Source organism: Equus asinus, chromosome 20 (assembly GCF_041296235.1).
Source record: "Equus asinus isolate D_3611 breed Donkey chromosome 20, EquAss-T2T_v2, whole genome shotgun sequence".
NCBI classification, from domain to species: domain Eukaryota; kingdom Metazoa; phylum Chordata; class Mammalia; order Perissodactyla; family Equidae; genus Equus; species Equus asinus.
Genome location: NC_091809.1, coordinates 26,461,084 through 26,484,895, shown reverse-complemented (window position 1 = coordinate 26,484,895; position 23,812 = coordinate 26,461,084). Strand labels below are relative to the sequence as shown.

Here is a 23,812-nt window from a genome sequence, read left to right as displayed (position 1 = left end):
GGAGGAGACCCAGAGCGGGGCTCACGATTCCAACCCAGCAGAGGAGCCCCCAGACGGCTTCAGCCCAGGGCCTGCTGCCCAGAAAGGGGAGAACAGCACAGGACATGCAGGGGGAACAGCTGGGGCTCAGAGGTTCTGTCGCCACTCAAGAAAAGGTAAATGAGGTCCTCAACTGGAGGAGAGAGGCAAGAGGTGATAGCGGGGGACATGATACCTGAATCCGTCTGTTTCTTCTAGGCCGGAGGTTCTTAGCTGGGGCAACTCTGTCCCCAGGGACACTTGGAAATGTCTGGAGATGCTTTGGTTGTCACACCTGGGGTGGGAGGGTTGCAGCCAGCATCCAGTGGGTCCAGGCCAGAGATGGTGCTAACCTCGCTACCATGCACAGGACAGTCCCATGACAGAATGATCTGGCCCAAAAGTCAACAGTGCCGGCGCTGGGAAACGCTACTCTACGGGGACTGATATGCATGGTTAAGAGGTTAACATAAGTGCCACAGAAGCAGGAAAATCTCTAGCTGGGAGCTGCCCTCTCCCATAACGCAGCCCAGCATGCTGGGAGAGTTTTAACATACACAGCCCCAAAACTGTCAACCTTTAGGAAAGGGGGAAGGGTGAGGGTCTGTGTGAAGGAGCATAAAAGGCAACGAAGAGCAGATTATTCCAAACTCCCAGCGACCGTCTGGTTAATTAGGATAATTACATTCACTTTTATTTCCAAGTGCGATTCCAAGCAGACTCCCAGAAAAAGGGCGTGACAGAGCAAGGATCAGGGATGCCGGGACCCAGCCGAGCCTGCTGGTCCTGCGCCTGGCCTGTCCTGCACACTCTACCTGCCCTCCCCCAGCTACGGGCAGGGGCGCCAAGAAGCCCAAGGGGCTGCGGCGGCAGGGGAGGCTCCAGCTGACCCAGCCCGGCTATGCTCGCATGCTGCCTCTCAGGTCCAGCGACGAGGAAGGCCAGTGTCCAGGACAGCCAGGTGCCTGCTCTCTGTCCCCACCCCACACACTCAGCGGCTGGGGGAGCCCTTGAGCTGAGCCACAGGCTGGGCTCCGGCCCCTCTGTCGCAGCTCCTAGAGAGCTGCTGAGACCACGGGGACCCCTATACTGCTTCCTCCTCGGAGACTCCACCAAGGCCAGCAATCTCAGTGAAGTGCAAGGCGCAGCAAGGCCTGAAGAGGGAAGCCCAGGGGCTCAATGACCCGGACCCTGGGGTCCTTCTGTGGGAAACTCATCGTGGGAGCCAAGTGCCTTGACGTCTCTGCACTTGGGCCCTGCCTGCCTCGTTCAGCCACTGCGAGGACACGGCTCCCAGCAGGCCGAAAAGGCTCGGCCAGCTGACGACCACGAGAGAATTCCTCACCATCTCTCAAGGTGCAGTTCAGGCAGGTCATCTTCCAGGAAGACTCCCAGGTCCCCGGATCTGGTTCGCCAATTCCTCACTACACACGGAGACCCCTGTGTGTCCCCAGCACACCCATCCACAGCTGGGAGCACAGCTTTAACACTAGCATCCATGTGAGAATTTGGGTGGTTAACACATGGACAGGACTCAGCGCGGTGCTCGACTATATTGGGCTTTCTTTGAAAAACCGGAATTAAAGCAGGGGACGGAGACCAAGGGTGTGCCCCCTCCTCCATCAACAGGGGACGAGAAGTTGTTGGGAGCCTGGACAAATGGGTGCCCTTTAAGTTACTGGATGTTCCCCAAATAACAGCAAATGATGGCCCTAACCCCGGGGCAGGGGCATGCCAGGTCATCATTAAGACGTCAAAAGTGAGGAGAAGAGCCAGAACATGCTCCCACCGATGGACAGGCCATGGTGGCTGGTGGGGGACAAGTCACTTGGGAGACAGGCCCACAAAGGGCAGCCCCAAAATATTAAAAAAAAAAAAATCCCCAGAGGGCCAGAAACTCAGGTATTAGATAGGCCACAGAGGGGAAAGGCCGGCTCTGCCACACCTCCTCGCAGCCCCTATGCCTGCTGGGACCCTCCTCCAATGCCAACAACCCATCGGCTCAAACACGCTTAAAATGGCGACGGCGGCCTGCGGGGCCGGGCGTTTGTCGTGCTGTTTTCCACGGTGCCCTCAGTGCCAAGAAAAACCTATCATCAGAAATGCCATCAGCTATATTTATCTATCTCTCAGCCCCCCAGCCTCCTCCTCCCGTCTGCCAACCAGGCCCTGCGGAGCCCCCCTCACCCAGTGGGCACACTTCCCTGTTGCTGACGCCTGTGACCACCTGCCCAAGTCTGGCTCTTGGGCGCTCTCTTCCCCAGCCCTGGCGATCGGGCCTCCACACGGGCACACACACACCAGCGGGCTGCAGCCCTGATTACTGGGCTGTGGTGGCAGACCCACGTGTACTTCAAGACGCACCCCCACAGGCGCTGCTCTGGGTGTCTCTCGTCCCAAACCGAGGTGCAGGTGGCCCTCCGTCTCCTTCAGTCTCAGTTCCCTGCACGTCGGGGCCTCGGCAGCACTGGCTTGCCCTCAAGTCCTCTAGAGCCATGGGCCTGGTCCTCCAGGAGGGTACCTACGCTGCAGCATCTCACAAGCCAGCCATCACGGAGAGACAAGAGGTAGGGGTGAGAGAGAAGCCTGGGAGGACAGGGGCTCACCCCGGCCCGTGGGCACCACTGCCGGCAGGACACAGGCAGCTGGGAAGACCGCGCAGCCCTCCGCTTCACTCCCTGATGGAGAGTGCAGAACCCCAGCCTCTATTTCAAGATGCTAAGAACTTCCAAGGAGTATGCATGCTAGAAGGACCCCCACCCCCTTCCCAGCCACGACAGAAAGGGCAGAATCTGGGATGCTCAAGGGGAAGGGCACAGTCAAGGCTCGGGAACACTCAAATCCTGCAGCCTCTGCCGGGGATGCGGCTAACAGGGAACAGGCTGTGGTGCCGGGAGCCTCAGCCCTTTGCTGACCCCAGCTGCAGGGCCCCGCCCTGACCCATCCCACCCTCAGGCCTAATACAGAACGTCTGAAGGTGCGTCAACGCTACATCCTCAACCCGGCCCCTCCTCCCCTCGTTTGGGGGAGGGCAGCCCACACTTCCCGCCCCAGCCCTCTTCCCAGAAGGCCGCCCCTCGCCTCCGAGCCCCCAACTCAGAAAGGAGTTCCAGGGAGCTGACTCCACTGAGAATGAAGCAACCCAAATAAAAATTTTAAAACCCAGAAGCTCTTTCTCTCCTGCCCTCTCCCCCTCCGCTGGCAAATGAAAACAAACAAGAAATCAAAGAGGCCTTTTGTGCGAGCACCGCGCTGACACGGCTGGGGCCTTTGAAAGGACTTCTGAATCGGACACTGAAGGATAAAATAACTGAAGCGTGGCAGCTCCTGAGCTGGGGGTGGGACCGACGGGGCAGAGAAAAAGGGGTGGGGAGGGAGCCACCTTCTTCCCTGGGCAGAAAGGGGGCCGCTCAGCTGGGCCTCTCTGCCCAGCTGCTGCGGGACACCAGAATAGGGGGAGGCCATGCAGGCACAGCCCTCTCTGGCCCCTTCCTCAGCACCCAAGTCTCAGCAGCACTAGAAGGCGGCCGAGACAGCCCCGCCTCCCTCTTCACAGCCCACCAGGAGCTTCCTCTGATGGAGCCCTGAGGGCTTTCCCTCCCTCCCGCATGGATCACGGCACAGTCACGCCTACAGGACAGCACCTTCTAGAAGTCATGGCGTGGCCTTCACTCAAGCCCTGTGGCCGCATGCAGGAGTCTCTCCTTAGAAGGGCCTTGCTCACACTAGGTTCACCAAGCGTGTATTTCATAAATAAAGGAAATTCGACCATACTTTGGCAGTGCCAGAAAGTACAGTGAATTCTCAGGAAGTCCATCTGAACGTCTGGACCCCAGCCCTCCTGCTGCAGAACGGCCCTGCTTCCTCCGAGTGGGCATGGAACACAGCTCGTCGCCATGCTCAGGCTTCTTCTCACCCCGCACTCCCCCAGCTCAAGCTCAGACAAGGGTGCTTCTTTTCTTCCTCGAGCTACAGCTTCCAACTCAGCCAGCAGAGCGAGCACTCCATCAAGACCCCTGTGCATGGCAGCCAGCGAGACCCCTGACAGGTTGGGCAGACATGCTATGGACAGAGGAGACAGGAGCAGATGGCCAAGGAATCCCGGAAAGAGACCAAGCCCAAGGACTGGGTCTGGGCCTTGCTGGTCTTCTCTTTGAAGTCACACCTCCTCTGAGGCCAGCTTGAGCCCCATCACCCTTCCACACCACCAGAGCCAGGCACCCAGTCACAGTAACAGCAAAGGGGCCTAGGCCGGCTTCACGGGTCTGCCGCCGGGGCAGTCACGCAGGCCCCGTGCTTGTTTAATGCTCCAACCGTCATCACAGTGCAATTCCTCATCATTTTGAACTAGGAGCCCAGCATTTTCATTCGGCACGGGGGCCCCGCAATTTATGTAGCTGGAGGGCCCTGCAAATCAGGTAGCTCCCATGGGATCCTAAGGCACCTGGAGTGTCCGTGCTCAATTCTGAACGCTCCAATTTAAGAGGACCTCAAGGGGGTGGTGACTAAAACGGCAAGGGCTCGAGGAGCTGTGTCAAGTGCGGGAAGCGTGAGGGACTGGCAAGCGTTTGGCCTGGAGAAAGGACAGCTTCCTGGGGAGAGGGGTGGAAAGGAACCACGACAGCTGCCTTCCGTATTACAGGCTGCCACGTTACAGAAAAATTAGCTCTCACCTGGATCGTCCCTTAAGACAGAAATAAGACCGACAGGTAAAGGTAACAGGGAAAAGGCCTGGGGCTCACAAAATCCGAACAATAGTAATGGCAGCAGCTGCCGTCCCCTGCTCGCCTGCTATGTGCCGGTATCTTTACCCGATAGACAGTTTAATCTCTCCAACCATCCTCTGAGTTAGATGAACAGAAGAATTTTACAATGACCAAAGCTGACCTTTGAACAACAGTGACATCTCTTCCGGGATGTTCTAAAGCGGATGCTCCGCTGGGTTGGAAGATAATCCCTGTATCTTGCTAATCTTATGAATCTGGTTCCTGGGCCCTGCAGTCTTTGCTGGCCCCGGCACCAGATGGCGCTGCCTCAAAGACACAGACCAGTGGCATTTCTGGGCCTAGGAAAAAGGAGGCAGCGGGTGAGTGGCTCAGGGGCCACAGTAGGGGCTGGCCTCCTGAGAGGGTAGCTGGTGCTCCTGTGACCCTTTCTACGCACTCGAACCAGAGCCACCAGACAGGCCGGGTGTCCAGCACAGGCTTGGCGGGGGTGGGGGGGGTATCGCTGGCATCGGCCTCATCTTGGCAGGGCTAACAATGCCCTCCGACACCAAGGAAGGACGCAGACGAGAAACCCTCCCTCGGACCCAAAAACCACCGCTCACCGCTCACCGCAAACCCCAAGCCCTGAAGCAGAGGGCAAAGCCTAGGAAGCTCTTACACCGGAGAAGGGCGACCTTGCACTTGAACAAGTTCACGGGTGCCAGGCCATTTCCTGTGATAGGTAAGGCCCAGCCACCCCAGGACCCGGAGGCGAGGGGGAGGCAGAGTCTCCTCTCAGAGCGGCGCAGTGAACAACCCAGGGGGGCACAGCCCTCAGAGGCCAGACGAGGAACCCCTGCCCCCCCGACAAACCACCTGGTTCCTTCAACAACAACCCAAAACCGCCAGAAAAGAAACCAAGATGAAGGAGGTGGAGGAGGAGGACCAACGCCCAGAGGTTAGGAGTCGTGAAAGACCATCAACCCATCGCAAGGCAGGGACCTGATCTGCATCCTGTTCCAGACAGACAAACAAAATCTGCAGATTAGGGAAATGTGAACGCTGACTGGCTATCTGACCGTACGAAAGAAATGGTCGATTATTTCTAGGTGTGATAGGACTATTGCGGTTATGTTTTTCAAGAGTCCTCATCTTTAGAGATGTGTACAGAAATATTTACAGATGAAAAGCAATGATGCCTGGATTTTCTTCTCAACAACCCAGCGTGGGTGGGCAGCGGCGGGTGTGGATGAACCGAGACTGGCCATAAGTCGGCAACTGTTGGTACTGGCGGCGGGGGTTCCTTCCACATGCGGCTTTCTCCATCATGAAAAAGCTGAGATAAAGCAAAGAGCCACCACGCAGATACCGGGACTTTGTGGGCCTCCACTGGGGCCCATGAGAGGGATCTGACGGGGAGAAGATGAGTCTCCATTCAGTAAAGCGTTTTATTGCTTTCCTCTCTGAGGACAAGGCCTAAGGCCAGGGAAGGTCTAAGCACACCCTTCACCTTCAGAGCCCTGTAGAAGCTTCGGACATAGTCTAGCAGCACTTCCGGGCCAGCTTGGCCATCCTTCGTCACACAAGCAGAGGACTCCTGGCCCCATACTCCCCTCTGTCTCCAACCACCTGCCCTGGGACACCCATTTTGGGTGGAAGGACATCACCAGCCTCCTCCCCATGGTAGTGCTCTCTGATCCTGCTCTGCCGCAACCTTCGCTCCTAAATGGGCCAGCCAGACGCACAGCAGCGAGAAGCCTTCCCATCAGGAAGGCTGTCCTCATGGGGGCCACACACACCACACGCTCTGGGCAGCCTTTTGGGCCCTAGGATTCTGTGAGTGGAGCTCCTGACGTCACCCACGCGTCCTTTATTCCTTCTCATGATGCCACCTCTTGAAGCTTCATGTGGGGCGAAACAAGGGCCCATGAGGGCCATGGATGACAATGGCACCTAGTGGTGAAGCTAGGCCCCTAGTCTTACCACCATGTCAAGTTTGCTTATCGTCAAACCCGGCACCACCAGCTCAGCCCAGATCAGGTTCTCCAGCCCAGTTTTAAAGGAAGAAAAGCACTTCTTTTAGAGTCCAAAGCAACTCTTATCTGAGCCCTTGCCACCCCAGCCCCCACCCCCAGTTTATACTGGGAAGAAGGAAAAAGTGGCGCCCTACTGAGCATGTCTGCAGATGTGGACACGGAAAAGGCCGTGCTGTCAGATCGACGCCGTTTGGGGGATCAGCCAAGAGAAGACATTTTATGACAAAATGGGGGCGCTTGAGAAGAAGCTGTGCCCACTCCGCACCCTCTCAAGACCACCTACCCAAGGCCCATTGGTGGCCCATGCTACACCAACTCACCCCTCCTCCTTCAGGAAGCCACGCTTGAATTAAAGCAACTCCAGCAAGAAAAATCCTACCTTTATGGACACTATCTGGAGTGCAGGGACATGAATTAGGACAATTTCTTAAAATTCCTCTATTAGTTCTCCACTCAGCTTTGGTCAAGGAACTCGGCCTCAGCTGGGACAGAGGTGGCCTCATGGCACGCATGCAATGGAGCATGAATTCACTCCTACTCCTCGGCAAATGATCTCATTATAGACTAGATGGGGGGGGGGGCGGGGACACGTCCATTCTCCCGACACCTGCCTGGTCAGTCCAGGAGCCAGCAGGCTGGCCAGGAAACGGTCTCCTTCCTCACACACGCTCCGTCCTATCTCAACCCCATGCTGGCAGCAGCCAAGAATCTGGCCTAAAATGAAAGAGGCCAGGGAAACAGCCCGGCTACAGGGACCCAGCTAGAGAGCAGCTTAGGAGGAGGCCAGCTAGGAGGGGGATGAGGGCTGACTTCTGTCTTAGAGGCCCCTAGTTCCAAAATCAGGAGGTACCGAATCCTCTCGCGGAGGAGCTATCTGCCAGACGCAAACCTGCCCAGAGCCACCCCCAACACCACTAGGCACATACATACCCTCCCCACTCTGACCTGCTGTGTAGACAGAGAAGGAGGAGATAACTTTTAAAATTTGTCTTTAGTCTCTTTTCCAGAAAAAAAAGGGACGAATGGGGGAGAGGACTGGCAGTTGGTCATTCTTTGTGCGGAGGTGTAACAGTCACACAGGGCCAGGTGCAGGCCTAGAAAGATCCGCAGGGGTAGTTCAGGGCAGGGGCTGGGTGGCTCCACTGACTCCATCCAACTCCCAAAGCCACCTCTCAGAAGGAGAGAAGGAGCAAGAAGAGAGGCCTCAGGTCCCCTCTTCCTCGCAGAGCTCTCCAGCGCACGCACTCTCTGCTCATCCCAGGCCAGGGTCCGCTCCCCCAAATTTCAATTCTGGATTAGGTCATCCCGCTCCTCCCAACTTCCCAAACAGGCCAGGAGGTGACTGCAGCAAAGAAGTGAGCTGCTTTTCTTTTTTGTGAATGAACAGGAAGGAAGACGCACGCACACTTGCGGGAAAGCACCGTCACTAGAGTTGAAGTTAAGCCACATTCTCTCACATTCGCATAAAGAGAGAAAGAAGGGAAACGAGGGGGAAAAATTACTGGAATGGTGGAAAGGAAAACACACACACACACACACACACAGAAAGGTTTGGTCGCCCTCTCATTACAAGTTGGTCGGGCATAATGTAAACACACTTCTGCCTTGCTTAATCACAGAGGCCGCCCGTTTAGGTTTCAAAGGCGGCAGTAAATTGGGCGTAGCTGAGTGGAGGCTAAAAATTAACCAGCCATCTCTGTTTCAATTTGTAAGAAAACAAAAGCGGAAAGAAATTATAAAAAGGGAAAGGGTAGGGGGAAAAAACCCAAAAGGAACAGAGGAGGAGAACGGAACCACCGACCCGCACGCGAGTGAGAAGGGAAAAGCCAAGAGGAGAGCTGCCGACTTGGAACACAAAAGCATGAGGGAGCTTACAGTTTGGGGTCGTCTGCTCGCCTCTCTAAGACCTCCTCCCCAGCAAGGCCGCTCCCTGCCCTGCCCTGCCCGTGAGGGGCCTCTCTGCCCCAGCAGAGGTGCGGGGCGCGGGCAGCCCTCCGGGGGTCTCAGCGCTTCGGCAGAAATGCGGTGAAGGGGAAGAGCGCAAGGTTTTCACTCTACGAAATCAACCGCCTCTCCCGCTCGCCGACAGCCAAATCCTAGCCAAAACGCTCCTGCTCGGGCATCTGGGCCCCAGGATCCGCCCGCCTCTGCCTTGTCTCCTCTGTTCTATTCACCCTGTCTGGTGTCGGGGGTTTCACACGCCCCTCTCTCTGCCCAACTGCTGCCCACCCCGCTTGTGCCCAAGCCGGCTTTTCCACAGGACTCGAGGGGAAGCAGCAGGAAAGCCAGCACCTGCCCCACCACACTTCTTCTGACTCATTTTAAAGCAGAGCAACGAGTGACTTTTTCTGGTGGTGGTGATGATGGTATTCAGCACAAACTCTCACCATCGTGGATAATCCTGGGGCGCCCTGGCCCAAGTTGTAAGAGCTGCAGCGTCTTTGGGGGAAGCTAAGTCCCCAGAGATGGAGATGCAGGGAAATCGGTAACACGGCAGGGAGCAGGGAGCAGAGGAGGAAGAACAGAGAGGGCGGAGGGAAACGGAAGAAGGGAGAGGGAGCATCAGTGTGCTGCAGGCCTCGGCAGGCAGGACGGGCGCCCCAGTTAGGCCCACTGCGAGGATTGGTGGGAAGGAAGAGGAACAATAAACAGAACAAATGCCAGCAAGTCAAATAAAACGGGGGGATTGAGAGCGACCTACCCGGAGTGTGGACAAAGTAAGCCAGATAAAGATCCAGTTCTTTGATTGTGACTCCAATGTGATGAGGCTGCACGCACAGGCCGGGGTTCGAGCACTGGGGCGACTTGTAGAGCCGCTCCCCGTCAGTACTTTCCAGGGGGATCCCCTTAAACAAAATCACCATGACCAGGTCCAGCCGCCACACCTTGTCGGCCTGGCGCAGGCAGTCAATCCGCCGGATCTTGCCCTTCTGGTCGGGGTTGGAGAGCACGCAGCAGGGGGCCTTCTTGCCCGTGATGGTCAGCACGAAGTCCTCACGGAACTCGGGCCGGATGTCCTTGCGCAGCTTGGCCAGCAGCCGGGATGCCCACTTCTGCTTGATCTCGGGCTTCTCGCCCAGCAGCTCGTCCTTCACCGCCCGCTCCTCGTCCTTCGACATCCGCTTCTCGTGCTTCTTGAAGTACTTGCGCTTCCGCGCCTGCAGGTTAAACCAGGTGTAGGAGAAGGCGCGGACGTGAGGCAGCAGCGCCTCGATGAACGGGTGGAACTCATCCTGCAGGCGGCAAGCCGGGAGCATGCGGGGCGAGGGGGACGGGAGGGGAAGACGGGTGAGGGGGAAAGAGAAAAGGAGAAAAGAAGCGTTAGAAGGGGGCACAAGAAAAATCGCCTTCTCCTCCTCCTCCTCCCCCCGTCAGGGACAATCTTCTCTTGCAACTGTTCTAGGAAAGTGCGGTCTGGAGCCACCACCAGCCTAGCCAGCCGCTTGCTCCCATCTCAGCCTCAGCAGCCAGACAGAGGCACCCGGAGCCTGAGCACACACCTATTCTCTCTCTCCCTCACTCACTCACACACGCGCGCACAGACAACGTTGCCGTCCACACACACACACGCTGCTGGTATCCCCGCCAGGCTCTGTCGCGCCCATGACATCTCCATGTTCTATCGCAGCCGCAAACTCATGTCAGCTCGCCCCGGCGCGGTGTCCGGTGTGCACAGATGCCCGTGGACGCACACACGGGGCGTGCAGGGGCCACCTCGGCACCCCGACACCAGTCGGTGTTTGGCCACCCCCAAGAAGAGAGAACATGACATCCACAAGCAAGCGAGGAGACTGGATGTCTCCCCCTCTCCAGGCGCTTTTCATTCTCTTTTCTCCTGCTCCAGTTGGAACATCCACTCCAGCATCTTTTTAATCAGACCTAAATCCTAAATATGTGATTTCAGCTTTGTTATCAACACCGATACTAATGTTAATCACAGTCATAAGGAACAAAACACTTCTTGTTAGCACAAATAAGGTGGTTGTCTCGGCCACATCAGGGTTAAAAGCTACACGGGGCAGCCCGCGGCCCCGTCCCCACTGACCCCTTCACCCTCTTTCCCACTCAGTCAGGTGACAGAGGGCCGGGCTGTCGCTTTTTGGGTTTTTTTTTTCTTTTGCTTGTTTGCTTGTTTGAAGTTTAAATAATAATTGATTTCTGTTTACAAAAATAAAACTGGAAAAAATTAAATAATTACCATGGATCTGAAGCACCCGGCAAAGCCCAACGCCCGATTCTGAGCTTCTGGACTCAACAGAGTTGTGAGTTGGGGGCGGGTGGGGGGAGGGGGAGGGGGAGGAGCAGGGAGGAAGGTAAATGTTTTAAAGGGGGTTATTATTGGTGTTCTGGGGAATAGGGGCTGGGCTTGGGTAGATTCTCAAACCCTTCCCCCTCCTCCCCACCCCACGCTCCATTGCACAGAAGGGGGAAATTAATATTTTTTTTGAAAAGGAGCAAAAAGAAAGAAAGGTCAGGGATAGCAAGCAGAGAGAGGGATCGAGCTGGTTGCCACACACGCCAGGTAAACAAAAGCCAACCAAAAAAAATCTCTTTTCAATTTCGCCCCCTGTGCATCTTCTTCCAGTTAAAAAAAAAAAAAAGATGCAAAATTTAAAAATCAAAACCTACCTCCCAACCCCCCCAACACACAACACACCCTACCCCACCCCCGTGCAAAACAAAAACAAAAACAAAACCCGGGAGGGGGAAAAGCGGCAGCTGAAGAAAAAGGCTTTCGGCTTTGGCAGCAGCACAGGGGTGTAAACTTCGGGCTACCTCCCTCCGCCTGTGAGCCTGATCGCAGGCAAAGGGGGAGCTCGCCGATTCCCGGGAAGAGGACGCGTTCGGACCGGCTGCAGACCGTCGCTGGCAGACGCATGCAAAAGAGAGAGAGAGGGAGAGAGGGAGCGAGGGAGGGAGGGAAGAAGAGAGAGAGAGAGGGAGGGATTGAGGGAGAGAAAGAGAGAGGGGGAGAGAGCCAGGGAGGACGTGGATGGGATGGGGCTGTGTGCGAGTGCCGAGTGTGAGTGTGTGTGTGTGTGTGTGCGCGCGTGCATGCGTGCATGTGTGTGTGTGTGTGTGTGTGTGTGCTGGTTCGGTTTTGGGGTTTTTTTTTTGCCTCTTTTCTCTCTCTCAAACTCCCTCTCTCTCTCCCCTTTCATGCTCAATCCCCATCCATTTGCTTGTGCCAAAGCCTGTAAAAAGGGGGGGAAGGAAGAGAGAGAGAAGGGGAGAGAGAGAGACAGAGAGAGAGAGAGAGAGAGAGAGACAGAGAGAGAGAGAGAGAGAGAGAGAGAGAGAGAGAGAGCGCGCGAGCCCGCGAAGGATCCACCTATTTGGCAATGAGACATCCAACAGCAGCCAATGGCTGCGTCCAAGGGGAGGAGGGAACCAGGCGAGCCGGGAGGGTGGGGAGAGCCCCCGGCAGTTGGAGACCAAAAACAATTTGCCCAATCGACAAGTTCACGTCTAATGAACAAGCAAAGTCCAGCAGTTATGAATTTTTCATTCCGGGCTCCCACTCGGGTCCATTTGGCAGCAGCCACCCAGCAAATTTGGAGGCGGGTGGGGTGGGGGGAACTAGGATTGAGGAAGATGCAGAATTTTTTTTTTTTTTGAAGCCAGAAAAATAAATAAATAAAGGCCTGACTGCGGGCGGGCTGCGGGCGGCGCCCCAGAAGGCCTTGGGGAGAGCAGCTGCGCCTTCTCTGTGTTTTGGTTTCAGTCTCTTTCTCTCAGGCCCGCACACTCTCTCTTTTTCTGGTTCTATTTCTTTTTTTATTTATGGAGCGCACAAGGGCGAGTGGAAGTTTTCCTCCCCAGCCATACACACGAGCCTGCGGTGCTATGAATAGAAAGAAGAAGAAAGAGAGCTCGGAAAGTGTCGATGCCAGCAGCACTTCCAGGCCAGGGACCCGGCGCCCAGGGTGCGGCCACCCCTTCGTCCCGGGTCTGGCTCCTGCGCTGGGGGGAGCACTCCCAGCCCCCCCCCACCGGCTCCCTCTCCCCAGCCCCAGGCGAGCTCGGCCGCCTCCCTCGGCCCACACCCAGCCACGCACGCTCCATTAGTGGTGAAGAGGGATGCCAACGCGATGCAGCACGGCTCGAGAAACTGCAACAGTTTATTAAAATAGCCTCCTGTCACAGCACTCCGCTGACAAGCACTACACGCAGCCACAAACACAACAGCCAACCCCAGAGAGAAGTGACAAAGGCAGGAAGATGGACACGACTTCCAAACACAGTCACCCAAGTCCTGCCGGCGCCCCTCCCCCCTCACTTAATTCCTTGCCTTCTTGGCTTTGCCCTCTCCACTGGAGGCATGTTTAGTGTTCTCGGTTGGAGGAGGGGGACACTCACCTGTCCCCCATTCAATCCAGACTAGAGGGCCCGAACCGCATGGAGCAAGGTGCAAGAGCATAAAATAAGAAACCCAAAGGAAAGGGAGAGCGCTAAGAAAGGGAACACCACCACAGAAAGGAGAGGCCTCCATCAGGAAACATGGCTCGAGCTTGGGGAAACCAAGTTACAGAGCACAGACCCAGGGGGAGCCACTGCTCCAGGGCCCTCCTCCAAGGCAGGTGGGAAAGTGAGCCGGGGAGGGAGCGGGAGTGTCCTCTCCACAGCGCCGTCTCAGGGAGGGGCTGGGGAGCAGCCAAGCCCTGGAGCAGCCCTGAGGAGGGGACAGTCAGAACGGAAGAGCAGAGAAAGCCTGAGCCGGCTCAGACCCCGGGCCCTAGGGCTGCCCTCTCCCCAGGGGAGCCTCAGCCCTCAGCTGGCAACAGAAAAAAGGTCACTGCTCACTCGTGCCCCTTTCTTCCCCATCTGAAACCCTGTGCTCGGTGGCCTTTATGCTGGCGGAAAGGCTCCCGGAAGAGCACCTGGGGTGCACCAAAACAAAACGGGGCGGCCCGGGCTGGCACTGAACCTTAACAATGGGAAAGGTCTGCCCAGCACCTGGGACCCAGGCCCGGGCCCTCACTGTATGAAGTGAGCTCAGGGCTGACCCCGCAGGGAAATGGTCAGCAGGGAGAGAGCAAGAGACAGGTGTCCCTTCGGACAGGCCTCTTAGGGTGGCATTCAATCATTAACGTCCTGTTAATGACCAGCTTCACCAGCTGAGTGCCATAAGGTGCCAAACCCTGGCCCTCCACCTTGAGAGCAGCCATCTCACTTTCTAAAGTCGAGATGAGACAGGAGAAACTGCAAGTGAGTTTACATTTGGCACAGGGGTGTTTTTCTGATATTTTGATTTACACTAAATATTAGACACAGAACAGAAAATGGCCAACGGGAGCCTCCTGGAGAATCCTGGCATGCTCTGGCTCACAGACCGCAGCGCCGGGTGGAAGAGGCGCGCTGAGCATGGGTTGACTCTGATCGGGTAGCGCAACTGGGTGGGCGGTGGAGACATGGCCAATGGAGGACCCATGTGGAAGCTGGGAGAACAGGATGAGATCCATGATTCACTCCTGGATGGAGCAAGGGGTCAAAGGTCCATGGAGCGGCCAAGAGATGGGACATAGAAGTGGCCCAGGAAGGCCAGCAGAATGGCTCCATGGAGCCTCAGGGACCCGTGCAGCACCTAGCAGGCCCCCTTAATTCTCCCTTAACTGGAGGAACAATGAGCCCTTCCCAGGTGAGTAACTCGAGGGAGAACAATCATCAATTGTCCTTCTCCTGCCAGCGGCCACAACCTTGAAGGTGGGCAGAGAGGGTTTCCAGGCAGAGCTCTCCCCTCACCCTGTCCCCACAAGGGCCACTGGCTCCTGCGGGGAGGCCTTCCTGGAAGAGCAGCCAGGGTATTCAGAAGGCTTGGGAGGGTGGGAGCAGGGTTGCCCTCTCCCCTTGGGCACAGGGAGAAGAATCACTCAGGTTCCATTAGAAACACTTTGAGTGCCTGCCCCTGCAGCCCCCTCCTCTTGCATACCAGTGGTGGTGGCTCTAGGCCCTGGACACGCCCCTCAGGAGCCCTAGACAAAAGGGGACTGTCCCCCTTTTGTTAAAAGAGTGGAGGCTCCTGTTGGAAGATTACCTGTCCTAGACTCAGCCTCCTTCCCTTCTCCCCTCCCGCTCTGCACGCCCTGCACCCTGCACCCGGACCAGAGCCAAGACGAAACCCTCAGCCGCTCAAGGCTTCTCCCGGCTGAGTCACCCACAAGTGCAAGGGTTCAGGGGATGGAGGGAGCAGGGGGCTCGGCAGGCCAGGAGGAGGAGAGTGGAGGGGCGAAAGGGAAGGAGAGAAAAAACAACTGCTGGGAAAGGAAACCAGTGATGCTGGTGAGAAAAGTGAGCGGAAAAAGAAAATCACAGAAGACAAGGGGAAAAATAAAGGGAAAGCAGGGAAACTAGGGGGGACAAGGTCTCTCCCCATTTAAAAGAAAAATCGAGAAGCCAAAGATAAAACTTTAAAAATTCACGTGGGCTTTTGGTTTGTGAAAAGGAATTTTTCTGCCCTTGTGAGAGAAAGGACTCTCTCTTATTACTGTCAAATATATAGAATTTGATTTTTTTTTTAAAGAAGCAACAGTTTTCACTGAAACATTTCTGACATACCCATGCCGCTTTCAGCCATCACTCGGAGAAATGTGCCTCCAAAAGAAAAGACTGAGCGGGCCACAGAAAAAGAGGAATAGAGAGAAGGAGAAAGAGAGAAAGAAGCCAAACCTGGAGAGAGAAAGCCCAGCTGGGCCAAACACTGCAGAGAGAGAGAGAGGATAACAACGGAGAGAAAGAGGACAGGGCGGAAAGGAAAAAGGAGCACAGGGAAAAGACGGGGCTCTGGGACGGGGCGAAAAAGGGAAAACCAGCTAAGGAAAATGATGGCTTCTATCACGAGAACGTGAAATATGTGGTTTCCCAAAACGCCACAAAACAAGTGAGGCCTTGTGGATTATTGAAGGGAAAAAATAGGAAAATATGTACAGAACATCACTCACATACACAGTATTCAAAAGTCTTCAAGGAAACAAAATAATTTTTTCCAGCCTGAGACAGGTTTTGAAACCAGCCCATACCTGCCAACAGCGGGACAACTAAAAGCACAAGAAGTTATATCTTTAAAGACAGGGCCACTGTTTGGCTGTCTCTTTATCTTAAAAAAAAATCTATTTGTCCACATCCTGCTTGCTTTAAGGCCCAGATTTATTTTTTTCAGAACCCTGGACACATGCTAATTTTATATACATATCTCCACACTCATTTGGATAACTATACACAGTTAGTGCAAATAACCGACCAAACCTCCACAGGAATCACCAGGTGTTTCAGCATCCATCTCACTACTGCGTATCTGCAGCCTGGGTGAACAAGGATGCAGGAAATGTAAAAAGGCCACAAACAGAGCCCCGATTCGTCCACCCAATTACTAGGATTTTATAATTCAGCCTTGGCCCGAACTGAAAGAGGCTGACCTCACGCCACTGAGCTCTCCCATCGTGTCCCACAGAAGAAGGGACACAAGAAAGCAGTGCCCAGACTCCCGGCAGAGATGGAAAGAGAACTGTGGGCAGCAAAAGGAAAGGGCCCAGCCGCTTATCCTCGAGGTGGGTGCGGCCTCCCCCTCTTTGGGGGCCGGCGGGAAAGGGCTCTGCAGCCAGAGTAAAATCATCCAAGAGTCTCGAGACGCAGGCATGGAAAACAGAAAACGCACACTGCCAGGAGGCTCAGAGAATTTGGACAAAGCGGGTTTTTGGCTGACTTGGGCCTGTTTCCCTCTGCTCAGGAAAGCGCCGGCGTGGTTTTCCTAGCATCCTCACCCTGGCGGAAGGGATGTGCCCCACACCCCTCGCTGGGTCTGGGACCCGCCTGCCTCAGAACCAGGCCACACACTCCTCTCCTGTAAAACTGCCCCCTTTCCTTCCTCTTCTCCTCCTGACGACGACGACCACGGAGGAGCGGTGGCCTGGGATCGGGCCAACAGGCAGCCTCGTTCTGGCTCCACACGCCTGCTCCCGGCACACCTCCCCTCATCCTCCTGGCACCGATCAGAACAGGGTAGGAACGGGACACTGGGGGAGACAAGCTACTTTCTAGTGTAACTGGAAATTGTTTACTTTCATCCTCTACAGGGAATGGGAAACAAAACCTCTAGTCTTTAATTCATTATTTATAGCTCCAAACTTCCCTGCGTCACGAAATAAAAGTAAAAGCCAGGCAGGCCAGAACCCTGTTTTCCAGCGGGGGGGGGGGGGGGGGGGGGGGCTACGCGGGATGGGACCCTCCCCAGAGCTCACAGGACAGAGGGAGCCAAGGGCTATGAGGGCCAAGAGCAGCGTGGAGCCCGAGCCTCACCTGCCTAGTCGGCCTGGACAGTGTCACGCCCTGGTGGCCAAGGGCCCGGGAAGAAGGAAGAACGCTTCTGCCCAGCAAGCTTCACAACTTTCTCTAAAGAGCTGAAGCACTGACAAAAGACATGGGAAGCATGTAAAGATGAGCTCTGTGCCCAGCGCACTGTGAAAGGATCTGGAGGGCACGAGAGAAGGCCAGAGCCAACGGCAAAATGCTGAAAACTCGCCGGAGGCCCAGCTGCCAAGCCCCGACTCCAGAAAAGGCTTGGGATCCTCCAAGGGAGAGCGGCCTCTCCTTCCCCCAGCACACATCCCGCTCTGGGGAGACTCCTCCTGCAAAGGCCCTCCGCGAGAGCTCCGTCAAGATCAGGGTGACATCCCCTTGCTCTGCCCGGTGGATGCCCCCGCTAGAGAAGAGAAGGGCCTCAGCCAGAGAGCTTCTCCTGCTCTGCCTGCCCGCGGCCCAGGCTGCACTCCCCGCACCCTCAGCCAGAGAGCCTCTTTCCTGCAGTTGCTGAGACAACAGGCAGTGCCCAGAGCCCCGGGCAGAGAGCAGGGTGGCCAGGATGGAAGAGCCGGAGGTTTCCACCGCTCGCTCGAGGGCTCAGGGGACTGGGCTGGCCCTGTGTGGGCAAGCGGCTTCCCCAAAATGTACAATTTTAGGAGTTGGAAGGAAGACATTTGTCAGTCCTCAAAATGTATTGCTCCCCCCCCCCCCCCCCCCCCGCAACTATTTCATTATCAGGATCACTGCCAAGGAAACCGGAGGATCCTCATTCCCCTGGTATGTCGCCCCTGCGGAGGCTGGCATGGGGTGCCGGGAGCTCAGGACCATGCCCACCCCTCGGCCACAGTCCGTCCCTCCCCGGCTCCCTTTCTTTCTCACCCTCTCTCCCCCTCTGTGTCCTCCAGCTCCAACACAAACTGTTTGCACGGGAAGTCTCCCTCTCTGACCCGATTCAGCACACACAAGAGAAAACTGTGGGCGACAGACCCAACGTCCTAACGAACTTGAGTTAATTAATGCTAAGGAAGAAAAGAGGCGCCCTCGCTCTGTTGAATCACGGTTCACTAGCCCTTTCAGTTTGCTGTGGGTGGAGGAAAAAAAAAAGAGGCTTTTTGGTTCAAATATTTTTGGGGGGCGAAGGGAAAACAAAAACACCGCAGAAGGGCCGTGGAGGGCGAAGCTGTCAGTACCTGCCTGGGGAGCGGAGGCGAGGGCGGCCGAGCGTCCTCCCCTAAGCTTCTGGCCTGACGGGCGCTGGGAAGGCCAAGACGGCGAAAGACAAGGGAGGAACTATCAAGCGCTTGCCGGCCTGTTCAAATAAATCGCTCCAAAAATTATACTGTCAGACTCTAAGATACATATATTTTTGAAAAAAAAAAAAAAACCAAAACCCAACAACTCGATTATGAGCAGAGTCGCGAAAATGTTTTAACAGTGGAGAAAACCAAAGTATGGATGGCACGCGTACAAAAAATTTAAGTGTGCAGAAAAAAAGAAGAGGTGGTAACGGGGGGCAGGGAGAACAGCTGCAATTTTGCTTTCCAGATGTTGACAGCAAAATGTAATTGGCAAGTAACTTCCTCCTTAATGCTTTGTATCCTTTGGTCCTGAGACGTTAAAATCCTGTTGCTAGACCTGCGTCTGCAGGCGCTTTCCACGCACTCCGCACACGTGGACGGGCCAGGCAGCCTCGTGGACCACACGCCTCCGAGCTTGTTTACCAGCCCTCCCACCATTCCTTAGTGGGGAGGCCAGCAAAGCAGGCCAGAAGACGCTCTTATTTAAATTTTATTATTATTATTATTATTTTGTAATGTAGGGCCTTTTCTTTACTTTTGATGCTGAGCCTTCCTGCCCTCTCCGCTTTTTTTTAATACATTTTTTAAGTGAAGTGTGGCACACACACAGAGGGGAGCACAGTTCTAAGTCTGCCGCTCAAGACATTGTCACAAAATGAACACACCTGGGTAACCCCACCCGGGTTAGGAAACAGAATGTCTTCAGCACCTGAACGGGCCTTGAGTTTTTAAGCTATAGAGTTCTCACAATTTATATGCCTTAGAAACAGCTCCTGCCCACGCCAGGAACGTCAAATTCGCGCACCTATGTACACACACGTGTTCCAGAGCAGGGTGCGCTCCTCATGTGACTGCACAAACGTAGCGAAACGAAGCCCCTCACACCCGCACCGCTGCAGAGGGGTTTCTGCCTGCCCGGCTCTGATCCCATGCATAGGGCGACCGACTGTGCACAGGGTTGGTAGACCAGCAGGGCACGCACGTGTCGGGGACAAACCGGGCCCACCCATCGACGGATCCATGGATCGGAAAGCCAAAGACCTCTAGGGAGCGAGCACAGGCAGGGCCTGGGGGCTCAGGACATGCTGGTCACGGAGGCAAAGAGGCTCTGCAGAGTCGGGGGCATGAAGGGCGAATGAGCACCCACGAGAGCAAGCCGCGCTCCTCCTGGTCCAGAAGAGCCTTGCATGGAGAGGAAGGGGTGGCAGCGGAGAAAGGGGTCAAGAGGCTGACTGAGGGGGTCCTGGGATGGGCGGGCTGCCTGGGGAGGGAGGCCCAGCCCTGCTGCATCTGCCCCCCCTTCCCTGGCTCCAGCCCCAGCTGGCTCCCCCCTCACTTTCACTTGCACTAAATTTACTTTATAATTTTAAAATTAAATTTTAAAAAAACCAGGAAAGAGAAAGCACTGAAGGCAAAATACCTCCCACAATATCTCTCCAAGGGGGAAAAAAGTTTCTGCTTATGTAAAAAAGACAAATGCAAGGGATCGCTGAAAAGTCTAAGCACCGAATAACAAGGAAAATAAAAGAGAAACACATTTAATTAAAAACACCTGAAGCAAATAAATAACTGACTCCCTCTGCACCTCGAAGGCACCACACAGCCGCTGGCGCCAGTGGGCACAAGCACCTACCCCCAGTTCTTGCCCACTTTTCCCTTTCCTTTCTCCCGGGGAGCTGTATCTGCCCCAAGTCCTACAGAAGCCCCTTTTCCTTTCCAGCTCGCCCACCCCACACCTGGGGAAGGAGCAGGGCAGCCACCTAGGCTCCCACGAGCCTGGAGCAAACCTCTGCAGCCCCATAAAGAGCCCCTTCCTCCATTCCCACATCTCCCCTGCTGTGCCCGCCACGGCCCCTCTGGAGTCTGCTCTCCTGCCCCAAATCTAGGTCCTGAGGGTGGCGGCCCTGTCCTGGGGGCTGCACACCAGGCCCAGCCCAAGTGGGCAGCTCTCTCCCCTACCAAAGGCACAGGGCTGCCAAGGCTGTCTCTTGAGGACCGCATTTTCTCTTCCTATTGCATATGGGGCTGGGAAGCAGGAATTGTTCAGCTTAATTTAAAATATGAGAAGAGTGTGAGCTCTCTGAGCATGCAATCTTTAGAAACAGTTGATTACTTGATCCATTTGGGGAGGGGTACAGAATAGGCATCCAGACTCTGCATCTGAGACCCCATATCCCCCACCCGGATTGACTCTCCCACCAGCCCGCAGCCTGGGAAACGCGCCCTCGGCTGGCACGGGGGTACCAGAGGCCGGTTCCTTTCTTCCTTTCTTTCTTTTTTAAATCGCTCTAGCGCAAACCAGGCAGTGGGTCAGGGCCCAGAGGCGGGGGAGGGAAGAGGAGAAGGCCGTCTCTGAAAGAGGGGGAAAAAAAGGAAAGCGAAGCTCCGACTCCGGGAGATCGGCCGCCGCAAGTTTGCCGGCTTGTGCCAGCCTGGGGATTTGCGAATCAGACCGGAGCGGAGGGAAAGGCGACGAGGAGAAAAAAAGCCCGCATTAAAACTAACCAGCTCTGCCTAAAAGCGAGCTTTCCACCCTTTAAATAAGACAATGCTGAGGGGAGAGGAGAGACGAGTTATTTCTCACTCTTTAATTATTCCAATGCTTCGCATTATTTAAAAAGAAAAAAAAACCACACACATTAGCCAATGATATATTCTAACCCGCAACAAAGCTGGTATTTTTCTCTGATTACAGACTTTGCCGTGGCAAACCCGGGCTCCGACGGCAGAGGCAGCGCAGACCCGCGCTCCTCGAGGAGACACAATTTTATTAAAATCGTCATCATTCCTTGCATTTCCGCAGCGCCTTTGCAGCGGCGGAGATCCAGGTGCCCCACGCCCCTGGCTACCCAGGGAACTGCGACCCGAAAGCTCAGTGGCGAGGCAGGCGAGGCTCGCCAGCTCCACGGAGCGCCACGGGCTTGCATTTTTCTTTCCTTTTTTAAAAACAGCCTGTTTCCATCATCCAGCCTCTGTCTCACGCTCACCAAAAAAAAAAAAAAAAAATGTAATCAAACTCCTTTACATTGTTTAGAATAATCCTTTAAAGAAGAGGGGGAAAGATGACCCGAAGAATAAGGGGGGAAAGGGAGCTGGGAGGGGGGTGGGCAGCGGGCACGAGGTGCAGGGCGCAGGGTCGGCGCGGGCCGGTCACCTCCCCCAGGGCGCCCGCAGCCGGCTGAGTCACCCGCACGTGGAAGAGGAAGGGGACCTGACACCATCCACGCGCATTTAAGCAATTCGGGGCAGAAGTCGGGTTGATGACCGACTCCGAGGGAGCCGGTCGGGAGGCCACGAGCGCTTCTCGGGTCCCCGGGCTGGGGGGGCGGCTCTGGACGTGCTCGGCCGGCCCCCCATTCCCAGCCAGGCCTGCCCAGGGCGCGCGCAAAGCGCCTGGAGGCCAACAAGGAGGACTCGGCGCCCCGGGTTCCAGGACTCGTCCGAGCGGAGGGCGGAGCCGGGCAGAGGGGTCCCGGCCGCTGTGCAAAGGGCTCTCGGAGGCCGCCAGCTCGGGCGAGGGCAGAGGCGACAGGAAGGGAAAGCGCATTTTCTGCCACTTAGTCACATTGCTTCCCGCGCTCGCCAGAGGCCAAGAGCCCCCCGAGGCCGGCCGAGCCTTGCAGTAGACCCTCGGCCCGCGCGGTCCCGCCCGGCCTGCTCTCCAGGAGGGCTCCTCCGAGGCGGCGGTCTGCAGGCGGCGCGGGACGCGCGGGCCCCTCGGGATGGGCGGATGCGCGAAAGTCGCCCTCGGGCTCGCAGCCGAGAAACCCAGAAGCGGCCGGAGCAGCGCGCGCGCCACCCACGCTGGGCAGCAGGACGGGCACAGGAGGGAAACTGAGGCAGGGGCAGCCGAGCCCCAGACCGCCGCTGGAGCCCCTGCTGGCGGCGGCCTTCGACGCCGCCAACGGCCAGCGCCCCAGAACGCGAGGCGGCCGGCCCTCGACCTCCAGACCCGGCCTGTAGGGTCGCTGGACGGGGCGGGGGGGCGGGGATACGGCGCCCGCCTGCACAATGCCCCCGCGGCCCCTAGGGCAGCAGCATTTGGGCCCCACCCCCCGGCCTCTTCTCGGGCCGAGCTCCATCACGCCCCTTCTGAGCTTCCCCTCACCCGCCCCAGGGGCCGGTGATCCTCGCTCCTCGCTTGACCCGGGGGACGATCCCGCCCAAGCGCTCCCCTCATCCTGGCGTCGACGCGCGGCTTCCCGCCTTTTCGCCTCCGCGCATGCGCACGCCTGACTTTGCACATGGCCCACTCGCTGGCGGCGGGCAGCGCTCTAGGGCCCCGGGGGTATGCACCGTCGAGGGTTCTGCTGTCCCTTCCCACCCCGTGGTGCGCGGTGCAGGTGACAGCGCCGGTCAGCATCGATGTTCTGCAGAGTAGAAAGCACACAGCCCTGCCCCTGCCTGAGCCCAGGGGAGGCCCCCCCCACGACCCCCACTCCCCAATGCCCACCCCCCACCGCGTGAGACAATTGCAGTGGGTCGGGAAAATGGCACGCGCAGAAAGAGCACCCCGGAGGCGACAGTTAAAGGAGCCCGTAGGCGGCGGGCACCTGGCGAGGAGCGTACGCTGGGGCTAGTACACCTGCACGGGCGCACGTCTCTTCCTGCGTTTGCACGGGCACACGAAGTGATGCACACGCGGACTAGAGGGCTTCAGGGCGACGTTGGGGCGGCTTAGAGCCTCCCCCGGGGCGGGGGCTGGAGAAGGCGCAGAAGACCATCTAACTTTCTTCACCCAGTTGGGGTGTCAAGGCGCTCTGGTTGGGCAGTGGGGCCACCTAGGGGATCCTGGGACACCCCCACCTGCGCTCAGCATGCGCTTCTATTTTAAGACCTCTGCCACCCCTCCAAAAGCCACCCACGCTCGCTCCTGAGGTCCACGGGGAGCACAGCGAAGCCGCCTCCACGCCCTGTCCAGGAGGGCTGCTTAGCGCACGGCCTGAGCTGCCAAGCTGGACTCAGGGGGGCAAATGGAAGTTTCGCCCGAGGAGGGGCATTAAATGGCCTCTTTGTGAGAGGAATTGCGGGCCGTCACTCAGGATTAATTTAAGCAGCAACAGCAAACACACACCGAAAAGCTACGTCTCGCCGCCAGCACCCACCCCCGCGATTGTGTTTCGGGGAGGGCTGCGGGATTCGGCGGTGTGGCCCGGACTTTAAGAACGTGGGGCGTCCACTGGGAGAAGGGGGAAGGCTGCTCCCGCTCGCCTCACGTCCCTGCTTGGCGAAATGGGTTTGCAGGTTTGAGACGAAGCCGAGTGGGGGTGGTAAACTCCACGTACAAACGTGGAGCGGGAATAGGGGGAGGTTCTTACGGATAAAAACTATATATAAAGGTACAAATTTCCAATATAAATATAGCACACGCAGGGGCGCCACTGGGCAGCAGTTCTCGGGCGTCTCACCTGCGCCCCAGGGACATTTGGGGAGGCGGATGTTCTAAGAGAAATGGGGG

At 56.6% G+C, this 23,812-nt stretch overlaps 1 protein-coding gene across 7 annotated transcripts in view; it reads right to left on the bottom strand.

Moving 5' to 3' along the window:
• NFIX (nuclear factor I X) overlaps nucleotides 1–23,812 on the bottom strand; it is an 89,362-nt gene that overhangs the window by 52,351 nt on the left and 13,199 nt on the right. For 4 of the 7 annotated variants that reach the window (XM_044751874.2, XM_044751876.2, XM_044751875.2 and 1 more), the window contains exon 2: nucleotides 9,462–9,993. In XM_044751874.2, the coding sequence (XP_044607809.1) occupies nucleotides 9,462–9,993 (532 nt within the window). Of the gene's footprint in view, nucleotides 1–9,461; nucleotides 9,994–10,958; nucleotides 11,642–23,812 lie in introns of those variants that run through there. The other 3 variants (XM_014861723.3, XM_070492183.1, XM_070492182.1) reach the window with 2 other exon arrangements.